Raw genomic sequence first — 20830 nt, forward strand, 5'->3', positions numbered from 1 at the left:
TATGCCAGAGGAATGTAAAAATCTACAGTAGCAATGCTGTTTTCCTTTAATGGCTTTGTTCAAGGGATGAAGACTTTTTTGTGGTGTGATGAAATCAGTTTGGTCTCCTGGTGTGTTTTCTCCACATGTGTGGAAATCTCGTATTTTTCTGAAAGCTGGTAATCATCAACATCTTATCGGCACTGGTGTCATTGTTTTAGCTTTGTTATAATGAAGATACTTTAGTAGTATTGATAACTGAGGATCTTTCACTGAATGAAAAGTATTTTTGACCCTTTGTGGACAGGGGTGCTCTCAAACTACAAACAAAATGATAGTTAAGTCGCATTTTTAAAATGGATTTTAACAGATTCCAGGAGGTAGGAACGTTAAGATAATTCATGTGACTTCAAAGGTAAGATCTTTGTGAACAGCATGTCACAATTTCTTAAGAGTGAAATTTTGAGCTCCCTCTACCAGAACCTTGTTTAACTCAGTTTCTTTTCTCCATGACACCTTTCCTATTGTGTGTGATCATATGTAGGTCAGATACCAGTGGCTTGAGAGTAAAGTCTGGGTACTGTTCTGAAAACTAGATTAAATCTGGTCCCCAGGTGATGCAGGTAAAACTCCTATGAAAATATCAGTATGGCAACACTGATGGAACAAAATTTTAATTGAAATGATCTCCTTTGGGTTCTATTTCTGTAGATCTAATATTAGTATTTCTCTTAATTTTCTATTTTCTTGCTAATGTACTTGAAAGGGTTTTTCAACAGTTTTATAAACCAGTCTTCCTTCCTAAGAAATTATGACAATTTTGAGTTACTTTCCCTTAAAGTCTACACTTTGTGCACCAATGAACTGAGCCTTGATTTACACATGGTGAGCTTTTACATCCGAAACATATTTATTCTCTTGAAACTTTAATTATTTGGCAAGTATTTAAGTGTCGGGGAGGTTGAAGAGACCTAAACACGAAATTAACAGAGGACTCAACTACAATCCACAGAGGAAATAATCAAATAAGTTGCTATTTTAAACAATGTAAGCAAATAGGAGGAAGGGATTATTTCAGAACACAAATATTCACCGGCAAGAAATTAACCGAAGTAGTAACGCTTAAAAAACTGGAAGGTTAGTAGTTAAATCTTTGAAAAATAAGGAAAGCAACTCAAGTCACTCTTATGACTCTATTATTTAAAGAAATATATCTGTATCAATCCTGAGAGGACAGGACGTACAGCTCAAAAGTGGGAGTCAAGATTTAAAAATAAGGAGGAGGCTAAAATTCTAAGGAAAAATAAATATAGGATCATGCATCAAGAAGCCCTGAAATAGCAAAACGGTTTCAATCAAAACGTAGTCGTTAAATGTTAAAAAGAGGAGGTGGGGGGGAATTGTCGCTGCGGGGTATTATCTTCCACTGCCTGTAAGGGAAGGATGGAGTGGTGATACGCGGGAGCCGGCGGAAGACCGGATGTTTCACTGTCCCAGAAAGGGTCCCCTGTCCTCACACCGGCACCGCGAGCGGTCCTCTGGGGAAGCAAGCCTTTCTGATCTTTCCATTTCCCTGCACCATCCTAAAAGCACAGTCCCGCTGGGACCCCGGTTCATCCCAATTCTGAAGGGAACCGTTAGAGAGGCCAATCTCTGCCCTGAAGTTGAAAATAAACTTCCTCCGTCCCTCGAAAACCCCAGCCCTCTCAGCTCATTCTTAAAGGAGTCCAAGTTTGGCCCTGAACACCCTCCAGTTCTGTTCATCCCAGCAGCCCTCGTCCTAAAAAGGCCGCGGCGTGGCTCGGGGTCGCCCGCCCGCCAGCCAGGCGATCAAAGCACCACGGCCTTAGGAAAAGCGGCAGCAGGCGCGCGCCGCGAAGCCCCGCCCCCAGCGAGTGTGGCGGAAGTGGCTGGCTAGGGAAAGGAGACCGCGCGCCACCTGGCCGAGCGCGCATGCGCCAGCGCCCGCGCCGAGAGTGGTGGGGGCGATCGTAGCCCTCCCTCCTCCACCTCCGCCACCCCCGCCCCACAGTGAGAATCGGGCTCACGCCATCTTGCCCCCCCACCCCACCCCAACCACGTCCCCGCCGAACCACCCTTTCCCTTTCGACACTTTCAGCCCCCCACCCCGCCCTTTTCCAAGCGTGTCCCGGGCCGCCGCCGCAGAAACCGCACCATCTCTAACCCCACATTCTCCACGCGGGACGCGCAGCCGTGTCTACAAGTGTTCTTAGAGCAGAGGTTGTAGGGGGCATCGGGGGCGGGACGGGGGAGGACGGGGGAGAGGGCTGGGGTCGCGAGGGCCGCCGAGCCCACGTGTCTGGGCCCAGCCCCGGCCCCTGGCCCCGGGGGGCGGCCGCGGGGGGTCCCGGGCGTTCGCGCCGGAGGCCGGGGGTAGAGCCGAAGCAGCGTCTCCAGAGCCGCCGGCCCCGCGAGGCGCCCGGGTTCCCCCGCGGAGTGTGGAGTTGGCCTTGACTCCTCCCCGTTGGCGGGTGGGCGTGGGGCCAGGGGAGTTGGGCGGGCGAGTGAGAGCGGGTACCGCTGGGTGTGTTAAGCACCTTCCGGCTGTCATCTAGGCCGTGTTTAGGGGGAAAGAATTCTTAAAAGAAGGAAATTGTTGCTTTATGGGCGAGGTGGAAGAAGAGTTAGGTAGTGTTAGAAGAAGTATAGCATGCTGGAAAAGGAAAAGATTGACTCCCTCCTCTCTGGGGTGAGCCCACATCTGTGATCCCTGGGGAAATTATTTAGCGTGTTTTTGGCTGGGTGTTTTGGTCTGTCAAATGGGGGTAGTAGTAACCTAGCTCAGAAATGTGAGGATTAGATGAGATAATACAGGTTAAACGCTTATTGCAAGCTCTGAGCACTGATCAATTACCTGTTAATTACCTGTCATTTTTCTCTCTCTGTTTTAAGCAATTCAGAATGACTGTGACCTGGCTAAGTGAAAAAATGAAACTGGCCTCGATTTATAATAGGGGGCAGTGGAATGTAATATGTGGCGCTCAGAGGCGTTCCTGGAAATGTGTTATTAATGTACAGGGGAATAAACGAGCTTAACTCCGTGAGATTATAAGACTTTAAGCTACCAATATTTCCTTGCAAAGAAATGATGATGGATTTATTTGGGAGGGGAAGATCTAGAGTCTTAGTGTATGTGAGGGATAGAACTTTGGAAATAGAATTAAATTCGTCTATGAAGATTTACTTGAAGACCAAATTGAGTACCAAACTCGTGGAATTTCTGGTGTATGTTTGAGAGAGGATGGATTTGATTGTTACGAATACATTTCCTGATAGTTACTATTTTGCAAAAATAAAGTGACCTTTAGTGTGCTATTGCGCGTTTCTTGTCTCTGGGAACATTCAAGAAAAGATCTAGAGCAGCCCTGTCCAGTGGAACTTCCTGTCGTTCTGGAAATATTGTATAATCTCTGCTGTCCTAACATGGTACCCACTAGACACAAGTGGCTCTTAAGTACTTGAAGTATGGCTAGTGCACTTAGGAATTTAATTTTATTTAAATTAATTGATGTCGGGAAGATACCCTGGAGAAGGAAATGGCAACCCACTGCAGTATTCTTCTCTGGAAAATCCCATGGACAGAGGAGTCTGGAAGGCTGCAGTCCATGGGGTTGCAAAAGAATCCAACAGGACCTAGCAACTAAGCAAACAAAATTAATTGAAATATAAATAGCGGCTTGTGGCTAGTGGCTGCCTTGTTGGACAGCATAGGTCTAGAATCCAGGCCTTGAGACCTTTTCCAATTCTTGATTTGGTTGAATTTTAAGTTGGAGAAGCCAGTTGTTAGAACATTTGTTGCCTTAGGGAATCATAATTACATTCAAATAATACCTTTCATTCAAATACTGCAGTTCAAAGCTTGGGTCTGTTAATACTTATTTACAGCTTGCAAATTAAAGCAAAGCATTCTTTTGACTCCTAGGTTGTACAGCTAATGCCAGATTCATCTGGAGATTAAGTGGAGTTTCCTTTAACCATTATTGTACTGTATTGTGACTGGGTGTCCACTATCTTTTATCACTTCAGTTAGTTTTCAGTGAAAACTTTTCAACTCTTTTATTCCTAAACTTTTTTCAGTTTGAAAGATGGTGTTTTTCATTAACTTTTTATATAAGAAATAATTTGATAAATTATAATAGTAAACTTTGAGCATTGGGCCATTGCAATAGTTTTGTGGTTATTGGTATTCAAAACTCTTGAAGAGATAAGCCTGAAATTTGGCAGTATTTTGCAAGGATTCTTTCTTTGAAATAAAAAAAATTTTTTTTTCAATCAAATGTTTATAAAGTTAAGTTTTGAAGAAAACCTTAAAAAAAAACCCACTTTATTTATAGATAACACACCCTCAACTATGGCCTGGTGTCTGTAGAGTGGTACCCTTCGTCTCAAGGCTGATGATTATCCTTGGATCTGGAACAAAAACTTGAAGCTCATAAATAAAGCATATACAGAGAATACACCGTAACATACAAATCAAATGGATTGCTGTTATGTAGGGTGACTGTATGCCCTGCTTTTTTGTGTCAGTCATGGTTTAGAGCCTGTTTGTCTCAGCATAATTATTAATAGGGATCCTTTCATTTTAAAAAATGTTCCAGTTGGGTCCACATAATAATATGGTCACCCTCCTTTTAAACTTGTTGAAATTTGGAGTATATAATTTTAGGAGGAGTAAATGTACTGTGGTCTCAGAAATGTACTCACTTTAAAGTAGTGACAGATATTGCTTATGTGCATGAATAACACATGAGCTGTCTAGAATAAGGCCAGCAAGTGACCTGTCTGCTTAAGCCACTGATCATTAAAAATTTCTACTTTTACCAGTATAATTGGCTAGCAATCTTGGGTACTCTGATTGTTGGTTTTCTCTAAAAAAATATTTGTTGTAAAATCTGCAAAGAAAGCTGGACCATGCCAGTCAAATCCGAACATTGAGTAATCTTGTTATACCTGTTTTCCTTTATGGTGAAATTGAGCAATGAAATTAGAAATCTGCTTACCATGTTGAAGACTAGTTTCACTTAAATAGTAAAGAATAATAATTCAATCTAATGCATTATTGTATTAATTGAATTTATAGTGTAGTGGATTAAAATACTTATATTGAGAGTCAAACACATTTGGTTTGCTTCCTCACTGCTGAGGGTTAAATGCAGTAACCGGTGTGATGTGTTGGGTGCAGGGCTGGGTGCAGCAAAGCACAGAAGTAAGTACTCAGCAAGTATTAGCTGCTGTAGCCTTAAGTTGATCGAGTAATGGATCTGGAGATGCATTTTGAATTAGTTTTAACTAATTTCAAAATCCAGGTATACACCTTTTCTGCCCTATGATTTCAGTTGAGGTGTTTAACTTTTCTGAGTCTCAATTTCCTCATCAGTAAAATAGAATTAGGGCTTCCCTGGTGGCTCAGACTGTAAAGTGTCTGCCTGCAATGCAGGAGACCTGGGTTCAATTCCTGGGTCGGGAAGATCCTCTGGAGAAGGAAATGGCAACCCACTCCAGCATTCTTGCCTGGAAAATCCCATGGACGGAGGAGCCTGATAGGCTACAGTCCATGGGGTCGCAGAGAGTCAGACATGACTGAGCGAATTCACTTCAACCTTAACCTACCTCCTCACAGGATTACTGGAGGCTTCAGATGAGAACTGGGTAAATTGTTGTCTTGTCTTTCAGATGTTAATTTAACTGGTTTAGTCTACCTCCTACCTCCAGTAAAGACTGACCTTAAATCTGCAAAAACTGCATGTATTTTAATTTGTGAATCAGCACATACATAAGATCATTCTCTTTAACAAATAATACTGTAATTCCCAGCAATGGTGCTTAATTGATCTGTTTCCAGTATATTCCCTGCACAAAACAACTCTATACTAACTGCTAAGGGAAAAACCAGTGTTTTCATGGGCACTTCGTGTGTTCTAAACTAATGCTCTATCTTATTTATCCAAAGATGTCATTCCCACTTAATAGGTGGTACTGATGAGTCTTTACTTTCTGGAATGGATATGTAAGATTCTTTGTTTATACTGCTGCCTCTGATAATATCTGACTAATAGTGGATATTGAAGTTTAAGTTTATGAATATGAAAATAACATTCTGTCTGGCATATAGTATGTATTAGTTGCTGAAAAACTGTTGTGTTCCTTGAATTTTCACAGGGCAGTAAATATGTGAACTTTTAAAATTATAAAATATACAAATATACATTACTTAAAAGCTTAAAGTATACTTTTGCTATTTCAAATGCTGTAGAGGTTTTTTGACTGAATCCTTTATATTTCACTTTTTTTTTCATATTAATTTGTTTCTGAATCTTTCAAAGACTACTCCTAAGCATAGTATTCTTTCTCTGAGGATATACATGTTTAATAGTAGTACTTTGGGATATGTTTTCAAGAAACTGTACTTTTGCTTGGGCTCATAATCATTGTCATCATCATGATGAACTAAGTATTTCTAGGTAGCCGGCACTGTCCTCAGTGCTTTGTGTACATTACTTGATGTCACCTATGAGAGGAGTATTTTTAATCTCCTTTTTAAAGATGAGGGAACTGAGGCAGAGAGGTGATGTGACTTGCCCAAGGTCACCTGGTAAGTGTTAGAGCTTGTATTTGAACTCCAGAGCCCAGCTCTTTACCTGCTAAACCGTGAGTTGGCATAGACAGATACTTCACAACAAAGTTCACTATGACAGACACATTGTGGAGGACTTGTGAGTTAATTATAACCAACTTTTATTTGTGTGATCCTTGTGGGATAGTAGAAAGAACTCTGGACCAGAAGTCAGGGGACCTCAGTTTTAGTCCCAGCTGTATCGCTAAATAGTGATGTGTCCTTGGGCAGTTCAAGAAACCCCTCTGGACTTCAGTATCCTCACCTGAAAAACGAGGGATTTGGGTGAAATTAGTGATTTTCGAACTGTAGTTCTGAACCTCCGATGTCTTTGGTCCCCCCTCCCGACAGTCCATGGTGTTGCCAAGAGTCAGACTCGACTGAACGACTAACACTTTCACTTTTTTTTTTTCTCATCTGCCAGTGTACATATACTTTGCCCATTATAGTTGTTTATCTGTTTGCCTAAGGTTTACTTTTAAGCAAAGAATTCCTGAACTTAATTTTTAAAGTTGTCAGTCTCTAAGAAAACTTAATGACACGTCGCTTGGTACTACTTCTCAGTAATTCCTATTTTAGTGTGTTAAAACTAAGGCACTAAGGTAGAAGATGGGTGAACTTTTGTATGTATGTAGGTGGACTGGATATTGTGGGTTATCTAAGATCAGAGCGCTTTTCTGTGTGTTAGATTTGTGGCCTCCACCCAGTGCTTTTACTCTTAACCTTCTTTGTTAGTTGGGGGGGAATCATGCCTAATAGGAAGGTTTTGAACAAATGTGAGCTAATACAGGTGAAAGATCCTTTATAAATTCCGAAATGCCTATGCAAACTCATCTCTTTTTTACATGCCTCCAGAAAATGTCCCCCTCCTTTTTCTGTTTAGTCATGTTAAGTGTGTTTTTAACCACAGGAGATATTTTATTGAATTGTTTGTACTTAATATGGACTTCTCATAAGATTTAATATTTTTAAAATGTGAATCTGGACTGGAAGAGAATCTTGATGTTTAAGAGATCTCCTTTTTTGACATCCTTGTCAAATATACTTACTTCTTATTATTAGAAGTATAATTGATTCCAAATTTTTGCACATATCTGGAAAGTTAACCATTGTCACTCAATTGTGTATTATTTTATGTAGAAACAAGTGTTTTTGATATTGGAAAAGTGAGCTTGCCATTTTGTCAGGGTTTGGATGTCACGTATTTTAGGATGATCTGACAGGCAGATTGGCTGTGCGTAAGAAACATTTTTGCAAAAATAAAAATTTTTTTGAAACTCTTTTAAGAGTTAATACTTAAGAAACTCAATATTTCTTAAGGAGAGTACTGTATATGAAAACATATGGGGAAAAAAAAAAAGAAAGCGCATGGAGTAGAAACCTACATTAATATGAAACTAAAGAAAAAAGATAATAATAGAACTTCACGTGTCTCTGACCAGTGTGTCACAGCTTCTTTGTCAGTAGGTTAAAAAAAAATTGCTCAGGTAGCCAACTGAGGTATATAAGCGTAGTTTATAATCTATCTAGAGGGAATTTTCGTACTTTACAAGTGTTTTGATATTTTCAATTCAAGTGTATTTTTTGAGTGCTCATATGTTGTAGCCACTGTCTTCTTTACAATACTCCTCTGAGACAAATTATTCTTGACATATCAAGAAACTAAATGAGAGATTAGTTAACTGTTGTTACCAAGTTCTAGTATGTATTAACTTGAATTGGGGTGTGTATAAATATATTGGAATTACTATTGTGTTATCCCCAACTAGACATAGAAGTTTTAAAATTTTGCACATTTTAATTTGCTTTTTTATTTTTTTATATTCTCAGTGATTGATCATTTGGTATTATTTTTCACAGCAGGAGGAAATTTATATCATGATATAACTTGAGCTTTTTTTTTTTAAGCAATAAAGCTGAAATGTAGTGTGTAATAGTGTTGGTTTAACCATAATCTCTTCCTGCCTTTGGAGTTCTATGAAAATGAAAATGTTCTGATTATAACAGAACATTATTACTTTATATTATTTGGGATTATTACTTTATATTATGTGGGATGCTCAGATTATGAATGATTGAAATTGAGACTCTTAGATGCTCAGAATCAGTACAGAGGTCTGCTGAATTAATTGTTCTCAAGAGTGAAACAAAAAATTCTGCTATCTTTTAATAAATGGCTAGACTGATGGATTTCACAATCCAGAGTTTGACATTGTTTTGAGAGTGTTTTAACTAGTAATAAAGTTTTCAACTCTGAGGTATTTTAAGCTAAAGATGTTTCATGGTATTTCTTTGGTCATTTAGTCACTAAAAATATGAGCTATAAATAGAAACCGAGTAACAGTTTCATTACATTTTTGCTTAATTCACATTTGTGATGTATAACTTTACTACATTAAAAAAATTTTTTTGTCATGATATTTTTTAAGAAAAGGGGAATATCCTTAAATTCCATGATTTTTATTAAAATATACCAGTTTTTCTACTCTGGAACAGAATTTTACAGATGTGATATAATACTGGCTATTGGCTTAATGATCAGGTTTAAGTATAAGTATTAATCAGTGATGAACTTATTCCTTGAGTTCACATTTAAACTGTGGCATGTTGAAATAATCTAGGTCTCCATCTGCACATCTGAATTCATTTTGTAAAATATGGCAAACAGCTGCATTTCAGTTGAAAGCTAAAACAACTGTAGGACATTAACCCATTGAGAAGATTACAGTAGGTTTTCAGTTCCATGTTAACTATATTTATTAGAGAAAATTGACTTGAGTGCTTCTGCTTTTAACCGACATTTATTTTTTTTAATGTCTGGGAGATAGGAAATAAAGCACTGGAATGATAGGACTTTGATGTGTTAAAAAGTTAATGTCTAAAGAAGTTAATTATCTCCATCATCAAACAAAATGTGGGCACAGGAAATAATTTTAAAGATTCTAATGCACTATCAGCTCATTATGTCAAGAAAAATGTTATCCACCTGTTTGATTTAAGAATTAAATAACTTGACTGTGAAAGGATGATCATGGTTATAATAAATTAGAATTGGGACCTTTTCCCTCTTACTAATAAATACTCTTGATATGAAACATTTGCAGTAGGGGCACAATCTAAGAAAGCTGGAGTTTTGCTATGAAGTTACTTTCTGAAATGTCTTCTCTTCAGAGAGTGTTAAAGCAAGGTGACTGGATTTGCAAAATGAAAATTACTCTGGCAGTATCTCAGGAGAGTCCCACAGAATGGCATGCCCTCAGATCTGACTTGAGTCAGCCTAAATCATAACTGCTTTTGGAGGGTGGGGTTAACACGTAATCTTTAACATCTTCTCCAGGATGTCATATCTCTTGTCAGTTTCTCTTGGGACAGGTGGAAACATTCTCTAGGTTCAGTAGGATAGCCAAGTTCCTTTTTTAATCAATGTGTCCTGATTCTGTAGGACTGTTCCTGGAAGTACTTGCTTTCCTGTCTTATTTTTCCCCCGTCTTGGACTGATGATAAAATAATTTTTTTAAAAAAACTGAGTTCCAAATGGTGTTTCCTCTTTCTCTCTAATACTTGTAAAAAAAAAAAAAGGTACTTATCCGCCCCCCCCCCCCCCCCGAAGTCTTTGTGAACAAACAGGACAAATTTAGGCTTAAAAAGATCGATGGTTTTTCATAGCATTAGCTTCTTTAGTTTAGAATTTTGGTTTTCAGGCTCAGTTTGAGTGAAACCTTTTTCTTTCTGTTTCTCTGCTCTTATATTCTCTGTCAAATGAATTTTGCCTGGCCCTTAGGCCCCTCAGATTAGAGAGGGGGTTATGTTGGCAGAGAGTTGGTCCTGCCACGGAATGATATTGGGATGTTCCAGATCCGGCTACTGAGCTATAATTATGCTGGCCTTAAGTCTCTGTCCTTTTGCCTTATCAGAAGCTTCCTATGTGGCCCATCTCAGACAGTAGTTTGTAGTAGTTAATTTTTTGAGCTTTCACTCATGGAAGTGAAAGTGAAGATTGCTCAGTCACATCTGACTCTTTGTGACCCCATGGACTATACAGTCCATGGAATTCTCCAGGCCAGAATACTGGAGTGGGTAGCCGTTCCCTTCTCTGCGGCATCTCCCCAGCCCAGGGATCGAACCCAGGTCTCTTGCATTGCAGGCAGATTCTTGACCTTCTGAACCACCAGGGAAGCCCACTCTCTTTCACTCCTGGGGCTCCGACTTTCCATCTCAGCCATCAGTGAGTGACTGGTTCAGGCTTCCTTGATCAATTTTAGTCTCTGTTGCCCACCAAAGTGGTCAGGTTAGAGGATGTATTAAGAAATACATTTGACAGCAGTATGGAGAGTGAACTGAGATGCAAGAAAGAAGCTATAAATAGAACTCAACAAGAAAGGGAGGAGGTAGAAACATAAAGTAGAATTTATTTGACTTCTTAGCAAATTTTAGGGTGCAGGAGAAGGGATCAAGGATGACGACTTGAGATTTTGAGCCAGGCTGACTAGTAGCAGCACTGATGTCAGTGTGAAAACAGAACTTATTTTATAAGGAAACTGATGAATATTTGTTGAATTATATTGAGGTCTTCTAGTGAAAAGATTCAAGTTACTTAAACTTTGTGATGGTGAAGTAAGGATAATCTAAATTTGTCATATAAAAGTTCTTAGCACATCAAGAAAGGGAGAATTCTTGAGTTCTTTCTGTTTACAATAGTTAACATTGTATACTGACTGCTCAGAACTGTTCTGGATGCTTTGTTCATGTTAGTTCATTTAATCCTTACAACAACCCTGATAATTGTAATCCTTACAATTATCATTACCATTTTACAGATGAGGTAACTGAGGTATAAAGAAATGAAGGAACTTGCCCCAAGTGCTAGTGAAGTGGTGGAGCTAGGCTTCTAACCTTAGCGGTCTGACTCTTAACTCCTCGTTATTTTTATTATACTTAACATTTCCTAGTACTGCTTAATTTTATTATATATTTTAGATTTGTTAATTCTTCTTTAACTCTGCAAACTATTTTTTAAAGAAAGTCATAGTATTGAAAAATTTATATAAACATAAAATATTAACTAACATTTGTTGAGCACTTACTGTGTCCTTGAGATAAAAGCCAAGGCTTTTATCTACTTTTATTACTTAAATGTTATTTTCACTAATTCTTATTTATGGGACTGCCACATACAGTAAATAAAATGGTGTATATTAGGATTGGCATCTAATTTTTCCCATTATGCATCGGCTTAATTTTATTGGGAAAAGAAATCACATTTTAAATTGGTGAGTATTATTTAACCATAAGACTATAACATATCACAATGCTAATTTCTGATCTACTGTTCAGCTTTATTTCTATTATTTGTATTTTTGGCTGTGGTTCAAATGGGAATTAGGTCATGTTTTGGTTTTGTAATTTTGTATCTTACAGCTGTGCAACTTTTTCTTTAAATAAAATGTTACTTGAAACCCCAATATATAAAATAGAAAGATCAGAGTTCTTGTGTTCAGGATGGACAGTGAGAGCTCACTGAAACTGGAAACTTACTGAAATATTGCCAGGGAATCTTAGGGCTCCCTGGAACACATTTTGAAAACCACTGAGCTCTATTAAAATACTTTAATGAGTATATTTCTCCCAATACTTAACTGTAAAATATGTAATGAGAAGTTTTTCACACAAGCAGTTTTTTGATACCATATTTGACTAAGCAGTTTTCTACCTTGCCTTTATTTGATTTTAATAAAGAACAAGTATGGATAAATCAGATTTTTACATAAGGCAAATCAGAATTTAAAAAATTTCTGTCGTTTTTGAAGTAATTTATAATTGCTTCCATTTTCTATGCATTTACTTATAGCTAAATACATTTTGTAAGCTGGGTTCTCTTTTTTATTTAGATGAATAATACTGCAGCCAGCCCCATGTCTGCTGCCCCTTCAAGCAGTGGAAGAAGCGCAGGGAAGTCAATAAGCTTCACCGCAGAATTGCAGAGTATGATGTGAGTATGGCTGTATGTCTCTCTTACTGCTCTTTTAAGTTTGTTCATGTTGACAGAAGACAGCAGAAATACCAAGACTTATAAAAGTTAACTTGAAAATTTGTACTTAAGTAAAAAAATGAAATAGTCTGATAACATTTTAAATAGCCATGTACAGAAGGGGCAAATTGGTTAAAAATGCAACAGTGATACTGTATTCCAAAAGTATTGGTTCATCTTCATAAAAGAATGAATACTCATGTAGACATTTGTGCCCTAATTATTATCTACCCAGATTTGTATTATGGATGGTTTATGGTATTTTAGATTTAGAAAATTTTGACATTGAGTATATTCTTAGATAGTGGGGAATATTTTCACAGAGTTCTCAAGTTTTTCTCAAATGTCAGTCATCATAATTCCATGAGCCTCATTTGGTTTTCAGTTTTGATAATATTTCTGTGTTTCAGAACTGGAGAAAAAACTTGGGACATTTAAAAAACACATTTATTTCTTTTTTCAGATATTGCATATTCATTAAGATTTCTTTCCTAAGGCTCTTTTCAGCTTGATTTCTGGCTTCTTTCATTGAGACTGCATAACTTGATCTGATGAGAGGTAGCAGATTTATTAGAAATGTCTGCTGGCACATATTAGCTTTTCTTTATTATTGGTTCAGGAGACAATTTTCTGCATATGGGGGACAGCACATTAGAGCTCTTCTTTTCCTGTGGCTACATTATTCATGACATACCCAGCAATTTTAAAAGAATGTTTCTGTTTAAGTGGGTGTATATTGATAGTCTTCATAGTGGATTAACTCCCGTGTGTGATGATTATCCTTCAGAAGAAAAATGAGTTTGAGCATGTATCTAATAGTTGCTTGGTAAACATACTTTAAACAGCATTGGAAACATTCAAGTCATAGGTTCTCAAACTTTGGTCTTGGGATCCTTTTAAACTCTCAGTTATTGAAGACCTTAAGCAGTGTTGGTTTATGTGAATTATTTCTATTATTATTTATTGCTTAGAGTTTAAAACTAATGAAAATGATTCATGTGAAAAACAATAAGCCTATGATATGTTAACGAAAGTAATATATACCCTATAAAATAATTATATTCTAAAACCAAAAATTGGTAACACATTTTGTTAGGTAAGATAAGACTAAATTAAATGTATTAATTTAGGAGTTGTAGGAAGTTAGGCTGTCTTTTAAATTATGGAAACTTTTAAGGGCTTATGCATGTATATACTTTGTGTATTTAAAGATTTTAGCTACAGTTTTGGGGCTTCCCTCATAGCTCAGTCGGTAAAGAATCTTCCTGCAATGCAGGAGACCCGGGTTCGATTCCTGGGTCAGGAAGATTCCCCTGGAGAAGGAAATGGCAACCCACTCCAGTATTCTTGCCTGGAAAATCCCATGGACAGAGGAGCCTGGCAGACTACAGTCCATGGGGTCGCAAGAGTCAAACATGACTTAGTGACTAAACCAGTGACTAAACCATAGTAGCTTTATGCTAAAATTTTATGTTGTACTGTTAATTATGTTTAAAAACTGCTAAACATGTTTTAGAATGTTTATAATATAAAGCAAGGAAATTCATTTTCCTGTAGAGCCTGTTCATTAATTTACTCTGTAATTTTAAGAACTTTTAATTTTGAAAATTTCAAACTCATAAAATCATTGGAATAGTATAGTGAACTCCATACATCCATCCTCAGACTAACAGTAATTGTGTTTTGCCAGTCTTCTTTAACCTTTTTCCCTACTCCTCACTTTTTTAAAATGAAATTATTTTAAAGCAACTCTAAGCTATCATATTTCAAATTTGGTATTATTTATTAAAACAGTGTATTTATTATTAGGTGAAAAAACATGCTTTATAGCTGAGGTCAGGAAACTATAGCCATAGACTGGCTGCTTGTTTTCAAAAATGAGATTTTATTGGACCACAGTCACAGACATTGTTTATCTATTATCTGTTGCTTCTTTCATGCTTCATGGTGGAGTTGAGTATTTGTGACAGACACCATATGGCCTGTAAAGCTGAAAATATTTACTATGTGGCCCTTTACAGAAAGTTTGACGACCTCTGATCTATAAAAACAGCTTTCTGTAAGAAGAAAGCCGTATTTCCTTTTGTCATTTATACTTAAAAGAGGTTCTACTTAGTGCATTGGATAGACTGTAGGCCATTTAAGAAAACTGAGAAAAAAAGAAAATAAAAGCTAAATTCAGCACTTTCTTATTAAATACTTTTGCAAAGATCTTCCCAACTAATGTGCTTAAGCTGGATTCAGAATGCAAAAGTTATTGTTGGCCACAGCTTTGGAAGAAATGTACATTTTCCTTCTATTTCAGACCTCATAGAGAAGCTACTCCTAATAGTTACATTCATCATTTATAGTCTGAAGTTATTTTTTTCTTCTTATGAATTGCTTCATAGAACAGGAAAATGGGGCCAAGATTAGGGGAATCCTTTTTTAATTTACCAATATTTTCTGATAGCATAATGTTTTCAGGCTTTTGATTATATAAAATTAGAATCAATATGCATTTGATCCTTGCTTATGTGATTTTAAATAAGAAAGTGAAGCCTTAAGTCTCTGTGTTTATTTCATGTTGTAGGAATTTGATTCTGTGAATCTTTACTTTTTTTCCTCTGCATTTTCACATTTCTTCTAAGCCAGTGTGTATTGTGTTGCTTCTTTTAATCCTCTCCAGCCACTGTCTTCCCCAACCATTCACCACGAATGAGATGTTTTTTCTTGACTGCATGACCTCTAAATAAGTAACAATATTGTAGTGTCATTTCCAGGGAGTGGCTTCACTGAAAGGTGTCTAGTTGTCTGGCACAAATGGAATTGTCAGGATCTGCTATTAAATACAGAGCTGGCAGCTGGTCTGTCTTCCTATTAGAGGCTTGATAGGATTGACCATATTTTAGGTTTGGGTGAGAAATACTTTGAGTGCAGCATTCTCTAGAACATGCTTCCACAGATTTTAAACAAAAGTATTGGCAGTCAAACAGTTCCTGGGGGGTTGGACAGCAGCTTTACCTTACCTATGCTTGTAACTTAACACTTGCTCTATGCTCCTTATCACAGCTTTTTGAATAATACATTCTAGAAAGGGTTCAGAGGCTTTTCATTTAAAGTTATTGAACTCAAGTAGCCTGTAAATTAGAAAGTAAAATCTTTTCAACCCACATTGCAGGTATTTTGAATGACTTATTAAATAAATTAATTTAAACACACTTCAAGGAATCTTCATTTTTTCTTCCTTATTTTACTCTCATAAATTTCTTTGCTTGGTTATATTGTACTCTTGCAGGTTTATAGGCCTGGTGATAATGTCAGGTTTCATTGCTTGGTAGCATTTAGTAATTCTCATGTGACCAAATTAAAAAAAAAAGGATTTTGTTTGCATGCTACTTATATTTTCTAAGAACTCTTCCAAGTGAAATTTCATCCTTATCTAAACTCCACAGGGTGAAAAAAGTCTTTTCTAAATCAGAGTTTTCTTTATAGACAATGAAATTCACTCTTTTACTTGTACTCTTCTGCAAATTTTGCATTTTTTTTAAAAAAAGCAACATTATTGAACCCTTGTATGGCAAAACCTGAATGCCTTCGAGATAGTGTAGCAATAGAGAAGGGTTGTGGAGGTGAATGAATGTCACATGATAGGATGTGAAAAATTCCATGGTAATACAAAGTGGGGAGTGATGATCTGAGTGGAGTCTTCCTGACTTTAGGTCTGTACTCCTGACTGCTTTCTGGAACATCCGTTAAGTATTCTGTTAGTAGCTCAAACTTAGCGTGTCCAAAAATGAACGAGTAGTTTTCTCAGTAAGATTTGCTTTTTCTCTTGGGAATTTTGGGATAAATAGCAATAACCATATATACATTGCTACACTAGAGTAAGGGCGCAGTTGTGTATGTGAAATGGTATCATTTGGCTATTATATAACATTAAGAAATGAGTTGTGAAAGAATGTGTTCCTAGTTCTATCCATACCTTAATCTGCCTATCAAGGGATCTAACATATAAATATATGAATTGATAATTGATATGTATTAAACATATCAATTTTGGAGAAGGAAATGGCAACCCACTCCAGTACTCTTGCCTGGAGAATCCCAGCGACGGGGGAGCTTGGTGGGCTGCCGTCTGTGGGGTCACACAGAGTTAGACACGACTGAAGCGACTTAGCAGCAGTAGCAGTAGCAGCATGTGTTAAACGGCCACAGGGTTCCTTCAAACACTGAGTTTCCCTGGTGTATTTAAGTTTTTCAGGAGGCTGGAGCAAAGAAATTCTTACTTGTGATAAGTGGTAACATTAATATTATTAATATTACAGTTTCAGAGATGCTTTAATAAGGCCAATAATAATAGCAAATGCTGTTGTGTGTACCAGGCATTCTCCTGAGCACTTCCACATACCATTTCATTTACTCCTCACACAACCCTTTGAGGACAAGTGTTGTTCCCTTTTATAGATGAGGAAACTTGAGACACAGGTGTTTGTAACACCAAAAATTGCCATTGTAGCAAGTGGTAAAACCTTGGTTTGAAACAGAAAGTCTAACTCCAGAGTCCATGCTCTTAACAAATTACGCTAAACTACATTTCAACTAATACAACTTATTTTGATTTACAAAATTTAGTTTACAAATGAACTTTTACCAACTTGTGTGTGACTAGTGTGGTATAAGGAAGAAATAATGGGAAAGGCGAGTAATTGGTTAATTACTGTTATTTGTGATGAGGTCTAATTCTTATAATGAATATTGGATTAATTTGTATTTTCATAGTATAGCATTTGTTTCAATTTCTTATGTCTAACCACCAGATCTTTTTAAGCAAGGCCATATCAGAACCAATAAAAAGTATAATTTTTCATAGAAACTTAATACTTATGTACTCCTTACTGGATGCTTATATGTGTGATATTTCATAATTTTGAATTTAAACATGGCCACAGTGTTGAGTAGTTAAATATCTGTCCTACTTTTGTATTTTGTCACTATTAAATGATTTATTTTAATTCTTGATATTTAAATTTCATTAAAGTAAGCGTATAACTTATCTTTATACTTTCTGTGAAATTCATCAGTTTGGAATGCTTTAAGATATACACTAGTTTATAAATGTAAGAATAATGAATATTTTCAAATTGTAACATAAAATTGGTCATAATCTTTCCTGAAAGTGAGAAAATGTGCAAAAGTTGATTGAGAGCATAAAAGCACTGTGAAGCTGAAGGTTGTTTATACTTTTTTTCCTTTTAGAAATGAAATAAGGTAATGGTTAAATTGCTCAATCCAATTGAGTTAAGTACTTGCACTGAAAAGCATATCATTTTATAAATGTGACAAAATACAGTTTTGAATTTGTATTTAAATATCTTTATCAATTATTTCATGAAAAGAAGATAGCTAGGCCTTTTATTTTAAGATACATAATTACTAGAGGGAAAAAATTCTGTTCAGTCTTAGAAATGAATTCTTGAAATTCAGGGAGATAAGAGTCATTTAATAATTCTGTGATGAAAATCCTCGGGCCTGTGGGGAAGAATTCATGGATTTGTCATTCTGAGACTGTAGTACTGTGTGAGTGCAGTTACTAATGCTGGTCAGTGGGAACACCTGTTCTGAACTATTTTGACGGCAGCTGCTGCTGCTGCTGCTGAGTCACTTCAGTCGTGTCCAACTCTGTGTGACCCCATAGATGGCAGCCCACCAGGCTCCCCCGTCCCTGGGATTCTCCAGGCAAGAACACTGGAGTGGGTTGCCATTTCCTTCTCCAGTGCATGAAAGTGAAAAGTGAAAGGGAAGTCGCTCAGTTGTGTCCGACTCTTCATGACCCCGTGGACCCGCAGCCTACCAGGCTCCTCTGTCCATGGGATTTTCCAGGCAAGAGTACTGGAGTGGGGTGCCATTGCCTTCTCTGTTGATGGCAGCACCAGGACCTAACTGATTGATGGTTATTTATTGACTTGCTTACCTTTCATGTTAATATTCATACATTCTACTGTGCTCTTGAGTGCTTCCCTCAAGAGTTATTATATGGCTTTTGTGTAGTAGTAGCTGAAAACTTCTGAATTCTGAAATACTTCTTTCAGATAAGGCATTGTAGACTTGTATCTACCTTATACAGTTTATATGAAAATTAAGTGAGGTACTGAGTCAGAGCACATGAAAAACACTGGTCCATGTTTATTGTTCTGGCACATGATAAACAATTTCCTGTTAGTACTTATCATCACTGTACTTAAAAGAATGATTATCATCAACCTGTTGATTTAGGAAGTTTATAAAAATTTTTCAGGTGTAGGGAGAAAGGTTTGCAGTTTTATGGAGAAAATTTTTATAATTATAGAGAAAAAATTAATTTGTCTATATTATATAGCATGCTGTCCAGGAAAACTTGCTGTAGTGATGGAAATTTCTGTTTCTGTACTCGCCAGTAGATAGCCACTAACCACAGGTACCTTTTGAGTACATTAACTGAGCAAGACGACTGAGCTACAGAATTCAGAGCAAGTGAATTCTACTCTTTGTTTTAATTAGTTTAAATTTAAATAATTACATGTAGTAAATGGCTCCCATTTTGGACAATACAGAAGAAATATGGAAAATAAATACATGAAATACTTCTTTTCTAGTATGCTTATATTTTTGTTGAAATTGGAAAAATACATTTTACATGTTACATTATTTTGTTTTGTATTTACTCTTAACGCTGACATCCATTAACTTTTTACTCCTCCCTCTTTTGGGTTGTCATTGTCTCACAGTTTTTCAGTGATTTGGGGATGTTAATTTTTGGTTACTTTGACAGGTCAGATTTGATGAGGAGGTTTAATATTACTTTCGTGTTCTATTTTGTAGGCAGTCTGGATAATACTGAATATTAAAAATGTTCTTCTGTGAATTTACTTAATATATTTATATTTAGTCTTTCTGAAAATCGTGTGATTTTTGGTGATTATTGTTCTGAGTATATTATATTGCACTTAATTGTCATGCCAGTTGTGTAACTGAATGTGTAACAGCATTGTGAGTTTTGGGTGCTTGTTTTCATGTAGCTGGATTTGCAAAACTTTTGGTTAGGTATATAAAATTGAGCAGTATGTCGCATAGCATTCTGTCAGTTCATTATTTTTATTTTAAATATGCTGAGATTTTGAAAACTTATTTTTAAGTGTATGAAGGTCAAAATTAATTGTTGAAAAAGATAATAAAAATGGATTTGTAAATGCTGAAAATATATTAGAGAGTGGTTACTAATTTTGGGTAGGAAATTAAAATTTTTTACCTATGATTATATGTTTCCTTCTTACAAGAAATTCTGTTGATACAGAATGTAAACAACTCATTATATGATATCTATTATGTTTTTAACCCTCTTTTATTGGACCATTTGGTTATTTCCAATTTTTACACTGCTATTGAAAATGATGTAATGGAAGCTTAATATCTTATATAAAAGTCTTAGAAGAAGATTTTTTTCTGAGTCTAAAAACTTTTTTGATAGTAATTTCTTAATTTATCCTCCAGGGAAACTGGACTTTTTACATGTCTACCAACAGTTATGAGAGTACCCCTCTCCATCTCTGACATTTTCACAGTAAAAACATTGTGCTTTTCTTTAACTATTTTACATAATAACTTTCCTTTGACTACTGAGTTTGGAATTATTTTGGCCATTTGTATTTCTTCATTTGTGGGTGTCTGTTCACAATCTGAGCACAGTTTTACTGACTTCTCATTTTTCCTCCCATTGTTTATTATTATGGGCTTTTAATATATTAAAGACATAAAGCCATTATTGATCATAATATAGAAGTCTCCCCACAGCCCCCCATACCCTTCATCTTTTGGTTTCCATCAGGTTTATTTCTTTTTAACCTGTTTGTTTTCATTTTCAGTGTGGTTAGATCTGCCTTTATTTTATTACTTCACTTTGACAGAAAGTCTTACCCACAACTTTTGTACAAATCATCATGTACTTTTCATGTTGCAGGCTTTTAGTTTCTACAGTTTAACATTTAATCCATTATTTTGTCGTATAGTGCCAGGGAGGGTTCTGAGTCAAAACAGTTTTTACTTTTAAGTTCGCTTGCCAGTGGTCTCACCACCACAAATATATAAACCTCCCTTTTCTCTCAGAATTGAAATGCTACCTTTATCAGATAATGAATTATTATTTTTGAGTTTTCTGCTTTGTCTATCGAATT

The 20830-nt window shown here is 36.5% G+C and overlaps 2 protein-coding genes across 5 annotated transcripts in view; one reads left to right on the top strand and one right to left on the bottom strand.

Moving 5' to 3' along the window:
- The window catches only part of RUNX2 (RUNX family transcription factor 2), a 342616-nt gene that overhangs the window by 295125 nt on the left and 26661 nt on the right, over positions 1–20830 (bottom strand). The gene's annotated exons all lie outside the window — the stretch shown is intronic.
- SUPT3H (SPT3 homolog, SAGA and STAGA complex component) overlaps positions 2049–20830 on the top strand; it is a 399266-nt gene continuing 380484 nt past the window's right edge. For all 4 annotated transcript variants that reach the window (XM_052647809.1, XM_052647810.1, XM_052647808.1 and 1 more), the window contains exons 1-2: positions 2049–2220; positions 12502–12602. In XM_052647809.1, coding sequence (XP_052503769.1) covers positions 12502–12602 — 101 coding nt within the window. In that variant the 5' untranslated portion in view covers positions 2049–2220. The remainder of the gene's footprint in view (positions 2221–12501; positions 12603–20830) is intronic.

The sequence above is a fragment of the Budorcas taxicolor genome, chromosome 11, assembly GCF_023091745.1.
Source record: "Budorcas taxicolor isolate Tak-1 chromosome 11, Takin1.1, whole genome shotgun sequence".
In the NCBI taxonomy this organism is placed as follows: Eukaryota; Metazoa; Chordata; class Mammalia; order Artiodactyla; family Bovidae; genus Budorcas; species Budorcas taxicolor.